Below are 7,440 nucleotides of genomic sequence, written 5' to 3'. Positions count from 1 at the left end.
CTGCCCCGCCACCGCGGCCCCGGGCGCCCGGCATGTCGGTGCAGTACACCCTCAACCTGCGCGTCTTCTGGCCCTTGGTGACCGGCCTGTGCACCGCCCTCGTGTGCCTCTACCATGTCCTGCGGGGAGACGGGGCCGCCCGGACCGAGTCCCCCGACGGTGCGGACGGTGGCTTCCCGCTGCTCAAAGTGGCCATCCTGCTCCTGCTCGGCTACGTCCTCCTGCGCTGTCGCCACGCTGTCCGGCAGCGCTTTCTGCCTGTCTCTTCCCGCGTGGTGGGCCAGTCCGCCTTCTCCGCTAGACACTTCTCAGAGCCGGGCCTTACCATCTTGCTGGAGAGTTACTACGAGCACGAGGTGCGCCTGTCGCCTCACGTGCTGGGCCACAGCAAGGCGCACGTGAGCCGGATCGTGGGCGAGCTGGTGCGGGCTGGCTGTATCCGGGGGTCCCCATTCCCCATCTCCAGGGGAGCCTTGGCCTTGGCGTTCCGAGGGGACTTCATCCAGGTGGGCAGCGCCTACGAGCAGCACAAGATCCGCCGGCCGGACAGCTTCGACGTGCTGGTGCCCCTGCGCCTGCCGCCGCTGGTGGCGCTGGAGCCGCGGAGCCTGGGCGCAGAGCCCGCTCTGGCCCCCGCCTTCCGCAGCTGCTTCGTGTGCGCCCTCAAGGCGCCGCCCTCGCCATCGGGAACCTCAGGGAGCCACTGGCTCCGGAATTGCAAACCCTTCGCGGACAGCTTCTGCGTGGATGTACGTGGCCAGCACCACCTCTCTGCCACTTTGGTGCTGCGCTGGTTCCAGTCACACCTGCAGCGCTCGCTGGCCACCGTGCGCTACAAACTGGAAGAGTGCTGTCGGGTCAGCCTGACCCCTGGCGGCCTGGAGCAGCCTCCTATCCTACACATCCTGCCCTGCCGTACGGATTATGGCTGCTGCCGCCTTTCCATGGCTGTGCGTCTCATCCCTGCGGTCCATCTCGGGGACAGCATCTTCCTTGTGGCACCACCCCCGCCACCCTCCCCTATTGGGTCTCTCTCGGAGCTCCCAGGAGGCCTGCGCTCAGAAGTACTGTGGGGTGTGAACACAGCTCGCCAGGAACAGAAGTTGCTGGGCTGGCTTCAGGAACGGGCCACTCCAGGTGCCTGCTACCTCAAGTGCCTGCAGTTGCTGAAAGCTCTGCGAGATCTGGGTGCCCGTGGGCTGGACCCAATGGCTGCCACCCAGTGGGGACTTGTCCTGTCTTCATACGTGCTCAAGACGGTGCTGCTGACAGTGTTGCTGCGTGAGGGGTCTCCAGGTCAAGGCTGGGAGGAGGCACACTTGAGCGAACGCTTGGAGAAACTGGTGCAGTTCCTCAAGGCCTGCCTGCTGGGACGCCAGACGCTGTTCCACTGCATTTTGGGCCCTGGAGGGGCGGCCTCTGAAGTGGGCCCTCTGCCCAAGGTACTTCGAGAAGCTGCCCCGGTGGACCTCCTGGCCGCTTTTGACATGCATGCCCGAGAGCTAGCAGCAGCGAGGTTGCTGTCCACTTGGCGAAGCCTGCCCCAGCTTCTCCGGGCCTATGGGGGTCCCCGCTATCTTACCAGGTGCCCCCCTCCCTGGAGTCAGCGCACTCAAGGGTTCCCTGAACATGAACCATAGACAGACAGCTCCTTCATCTGCCTGAGTGCTCCTAAAGCCCTTCCCACTGGTGAGGGCTGGGGTGTTGATGGGGGGTTAAATGCACAGTGGGCTGACGGAGATGTTCAACAACTTGGGGGATGCCACAGGCTTTGGTGGCTAAAATGTCACCCCCTGGCTCCACAACCCAATATAATTATGCATCTTCTTCACACCCACTAGTGTCCTGGGTAAACCAGGCAATGACACCCAACCACAGCTACTGAGAGTTGGTCCACATGGTGGTCTGTGCGGAATCTGGTAGAAAGATCCAGCTCTTAGGGGAACCAGCAAAGTAAGCAGGACCGATTGCAGAGAAAGGTCCCTTTGCTGGTTTTCAGACACAGACCTCTCTGTCCCAGTTTATAAACATGAATATTTTTGACATGCCTATTTGCTAAGTACTGGGTTCCCAATTCCTTTTTTCTTTTTAAACTAAATCCAGAACTGTAATCAAAGTTATGTTCCACTGTTACTATTCTGTGGAAAGTCATTCTTCCTTTCAGATTAGTATTAATGTACTTAAACGGTGTAATCACAGGTATCTGATAGGATTGTCAATAAGTCACATGTATTGAGAGGCAATCAAGAGTTGGTTGGAGAGGTTTTCAGAGCAAATAGCACTTTTTGTTGATCAGTTCTCTTACTCCGTGGTGATTATTCTGTTGCATCTGAAAGGGGTGGCCAGAAATATTTATTATGAAGCCATGTGCAGCTTTGAAAAGCACCCAGCATGTTCCCTTACCATCCCTCCAGGCCACAAGCTGGGCTATGTCCCAGCTAGTCCCACCCATTCATTGAGTGCCTACTATGAGGCAGACATAGTACAAGGTGGCAACAAAATCCATAATTAAAACGAGGCCAGTGAGGCCATCAAACATGTTGGGTCTTGAAACAGACATAGTTCAGTCTTTGCCTATTAAGCTGTCTGGCAAGGGTTTGCTGCTGGCTGGACACAGAAACCTTTTTTGGCTTTAGGGCTTTTTAGCAAACTCCTTCACAAAGATTTTTTTCTGAGTTTAAGGAGCTAATGGGAAGGAAATGAGCAATCTTCTGTGTACCTGATGTGTTAGTGTTCCCAATGCACGGTGATGGTTAATGGTTGGAAGGTACTTCACACTTGCCCGGGCAGCCCTTGGTCCCAAGGGGCCAGCTTTGAGGGGCTCTTGATTTAGCCTATGTCTTGCAAAAGACAGAGTATGGTAGCTTGGGATCTGTGCTTAGACATCAGTTACTCCTAGTTAGTGGGCAGAGGAGACAGAGTAGAGGAAATAAGTTAGAGGAAGCGGGGGAAACAGCCTTTGAGAGAATCATCTCTGAGGGGCGGGACAGAAAGAGCACCAGGTAGGATGTTACTTCACAGCCAGGAGGAGCCCATTTGCTTGCGGTTCAAGTTCAGAGTGGCCCACCGTCTGCTTGGCTGGCTGAAACTACAGCCAGTCTTAGCATTTTATGTACTTGGGGATCTTTTTTAAAAAACAAAGACACGTCTTCCTTAGACTCTTAAAAGCAAAACTTGGAGACAGAAGTACTTACATGAATAGGCCCATTGTTTCATTTCTGAGCTATTTTGAGGGACTTCTACAAATCTCCTTTCTTTAAGGGACCCGCTTGGCCACTGTGGGAAATTATCGTGGATAAATGATTTACAGGGAATCTTTGTCATTAGAGCTGCAGAGGTTTCTTATATCCTTGGCAACTGTGAACTGAAGGAGAAACAGCTGCAGATGTTGTGAGGTTGTTCTGGGGACCATTCCCCTTGATATCTCAAAGTTCATTCCTAGCTTTTGAGGCCAATGTTATATCATATGGTACTGCATTGAGCAAAAAGGTTAATCCACAAGCTTCCTGCAAAGATATAAAACTGCACAGTGTTTTCACAAATTACTTTTAAATGCCAAGAGTAGAACATGTATTTCCATACTCAGCCTGACTTCCACTGTAGTCATTAAATCTACTGGGGGTAGGGGGTGGAAGTGAAGCTATGGATGGATTATAAGGCTTTATTTTTTTACTTTTTGGATTATAAAGCTTTAAAAGCTAAATTTTCCAAACATTTCTAGCTGAGATAATAGGTTCCTTTTTAAAAATTGTAATACTATTTTGAAGTATAAATCTGATAACATATAGTTCTTATACTTTGTCCTAGTATGATTTCTTTCAGGTTGATTACCTAAAGCTTTATCCATCCTCAAGGTTTTAAAATTTTTTTAAATTAATAAGCATTGTATTTGTGAAGTTTTAAAATATTAATGTTTTATTTAAATGCCATGCTGAGCAATTGTTCTCTGTACATGGTAGCCAAAACTTAAAGAGATTTCGATCAATTTTGATCAATGTTTAATAAACCAAAACATGTACTGTGTACAAGTGAAATAATACGGCATCTTAGCCAAGTGTGATGGTTGCCCAAGGCATTTAAATTAAGCTCAGTTTTGTATTTTATTGGGGTTCCATCACATCCTTCATCTGAAATGTACACATTTTTGGTGTATGCTTGGTACTGGAGATTCATGTATACAAATATTCTCATATAAGAAGGCTGTACCAAAACGTTTTTAACTTCTTAGCCAGTGGCCAAAGAAAATGTTCTGGGGAAGATGACTCAGGCATTTTGCGGCGAGACACCCGGCTGGAACTCCCACTGACCGGGCTTGGAGCCTTCCCGGAATGCTCCTGGGCTGAGAGGAGATGGGTGTTGCAAAACGAAACTATAGCTGAGAGAAGGAATGCATGTGAGCTAAGAGAAACTCGAGGAATTCAGAAGGAAGAAAGTGGAAGAGAGGGGAGAAGGGAGACAAGGTGAAATCTTACGAAGATGTGAGAGGGATTTGGGTTAGAAAATGCATTTTTAGGTATGTGCTATTTCCAGTCAGGGGTCGCAAACTCAGTAGCCTGCAGGAACTGGGAAGAGAAGTAGAGAAGGGGTGAGAAGGTGGTGGGAGCTGAGCCCAACTTAAAGTGGGTAATTGTTACTCAGCTCCATGCGGGAAAACGGAGGGAGGGGCTGGAAATCCGGATTTAAAGGGTGAAATTCACTGAGTTTTAAACAAATAAATTTAAAATGTCCAAAACATCAAGTAGACCAGACAAAACATTTGTTCGAGCCTGGGGGCTACCAGTTTGCGACAACTGCCTTACACAATCAACACCCCCAAAATATGTATAAGATTATATGCTTTGCTATGGAGACGGTGGTGTTATGTATAGTTGGGGGTGTGATATTTCCATTTTTTATCTCTCCAATTTAAGCTTTATTGTAGGACACCCCCCCCCAAAAAAAAAAAAAAAAACTAACAGGGCCACAGATAACACTAAACTCACAGTTGCCAGAAAGACCTGCATTCAGGAGCCATTCTTTTGGAGTCAGATCCTCCGTGACAGCACCCTGGGTCTGTTCTTGGCATTTCCTTCCTGGTGATTTGGGCTGAACGCCTTCGCTCCATTGGAGTTTGCCGATGAGTAATCAGGAAGGATTGCAGAATAACTTGTTTTGCTGTATTTGTTTTTTGTATTAATTTTTTTTTTTTTTTTGCTCATGATATCCCAGCCTGTGCCTTTCTGGTGATGGTGGGTGGCTGGGAACAGCAGTAAAAACAGAGCTGGGTCTCTGGGCCAAACTTCTTAGGCTTGTCCTGTTCCTACTGCGATGACGTGGCTCTGGTCGGATTCCAAAATTAACATCGTACAACTCAGAAGGCATCAACCAAATGTGCTTCTGGGGCATCACACGTAACCTGGAGTAAAACACCTTTTTCCTGGAGCTGACTTTGACATTGATGAAGATGTCTTCTCATCTCAGGTGATTTTTTCCTGTGGTAGAGAAAGTGAACCTTTTCCACATTTCCAGTGTCCCTCAAGAGGAAAACAAGTTCAGTGTTATCATCGTGGTGCTTGTTAGTTTTTTTAATCTCTTGTCTGTAACTTAGATACATGTTTATTTTTTTATATCTACATAGCACATAATGGGGTGGGGATAATGCAAGTGCCAGTTGGGAGAGGTCGGCAATATGCAATCACATATAGAGAAAATAGACTAAAGTGTGCAGCTAAACTATATTACTCTGGTTTTTGATGTATCAGATATTCAGGAATATTTTAGCACCTTTTGATTAAAAAAAAAAGTGCCTTGATTCAGTCACTTGACTTAGAACATTCCTCCTATTGTATAACAATAAATTAGTCTTCTGACCCTAAACTGTATTATGATGCAATTTGGTAGTGGTAGTCAAAAGTTTTGTTCCAACAACAGAGACCAAAGAGTTAGTCAAAAATGGCTCAGCTGCTAGGATTTTGTGATTAAAGGGCATTTTAATCACACCAAACTTCCATGGCCCAAATGGTCAAGCAAGGCCTGCTATTAGTTTTTTAGGCCAGGTTGGAGTAAATTTGCACTTTCAATCCTATGGGTCATTTTGGGGACCTTGTTCTTTTACATTTGGCTGTATTAATAAAGAAAATTGTAGAAAGCTCTGGACTGACTGTCAGCTATGGGGAGGGCTCTCATCTTGCAGGAGGGCAGCTTGCACATGCACCGGCTGAGGGGTTCTTTGCATAAGCCTCCATGCCTTCTACAGAAGTCCTTTCCTATGAAGTGAAGCTGGGGATGGTTGTTGGCACACAACTGGCTCCATGCACAGGTGAGGAAAGATATTACTTTTCAGCCCTGGAGGTGTTCAGCCTGGGATGCTCCCTTCAGGTCTGTCTGTCCTTAGAACTTTCTGCGCTGCCTCTCCTCTCCGCCTGCACAAATACAATTCAAGTCTTGGCCTGTGGCTAATTCATAGCCCAATTTTGCCCAGAAATGTCTTAGTACCTGGGGCACTCTGGAAATGGTAAACATGTACTAATAGGAAAAACAACCTGGAGATGAAATCTTGGTGAGAGATCAGGTAGGAAGGCACAGAGCCAGGTGGAGCTTGAGGAAATCCCGTGTTCACGTGCTGATTAAACAGTAATTGCGTAGAGCATATGCCTCAGAGGGAAGTTGGTGGGTGGGTTTCATTCAAGTTTTCAACGCGTGATACTGTCCCAGTATCACTGGGACACTGTCCCTAGGCACAGGGGTGCCTAGGACAGACGTGGCCTCATGAGATCACAAACTGAGGGAGGTAACTTGGTATAACACTTATAATGCCAGCACTCTGGGAGGCTGAGGCAGGAAAATTGCAAGTTTGAGCCCAACTTGGACAACTTAATGACTTAGCGAGACCCTATCTCAAAATAAAGAATTAGCTGTATGTGGTAGTGCACACCTGTAACTCCAGTCTTTGGGAGGCTGAGGCAGGAAAATTGCAAGTTTGAGCCCAACTTGGACAACTTAATGACTTAACGAGACCCTATCTCAAAATAAAGAATAAAAAAAGGGCTGGGATGTCACTCAGTGACAAGCCCTGCATTCAGTCCCCACTCTCAGAAAAATAGTGTGTGATGGGGCTCCCTATAGGGTGGGCAGCCCTAGCTAAGAGAAGGTAACGGAAACAAAAGAGATGCACCTATGCAGCATGAGGGTCTCCAGAAACGATGCTTGGAGGAAGTATCCAAGTTGAGATCCAATCCAGTGATAGGAATTAGCCAAGCAAAGGGAGCTGGGCTGGGGAAGAATGATTGCAACACTAAAGTGAAAGAAGCTCTAGTTTTGTTTGAAGCAGTGGTGGAGGATGGAAAGAAGGGCTTCCGTAGCGTAGGATGAAGTGGGAGGGGCGAGAAGGCACTAGTACAGAGGGGTCTGGAAGCCAGAGCTGCAGAGCCCGCTGGTTGTCTGGGGAGGATGCGTGTTCTG

At 48.1% G+C, this 7,440-nt stretch overlaps 1 protein-coding gene across 1 annotated transcript; it reads left to right on the top strand.

The window, feature by feature from the left end:
- On the top strand, nucleotides 1-6,127 carry Itpripl2 (inositol 1,4,5-trisphosphate receptor interacting protein-like 2; the record flags this gene model as incomplete). Its single annotated transcript, XM_005391095.2, is given in 1 exon segment — nucleotides 1-6,127. A coding segment is annotated over 1 exon segment (1,608 nt). The 3' UTR covers nucleotides 1,641-6,127.
- Between the last annotated feature and the right edge of the window lie 1,313 nt (nucleotides 6,128-7,440).

This window comes from Chinchilla lanigera, unplaced genomic scaffold (genome assembly GCF_000276665.1).
Source record: "Chinchilla lanigera isolate Chin_1 unplaced genomic scaffold, ChiLan1.0 scaffold00041, whole genome shotgun sequence".
Classification (NCBI taxonomy): Eukaryota; Metazoa; Chordata; class Mammalia; order Rodentia; family Chinchillidae; genus Chinchilla; species Chinchilla lanigera.
The sequence above is the reverse complement of the archived record's forward strand: the minus strand, read 5'-3'. Positions and strand labels throughout refer to the sequence as shown.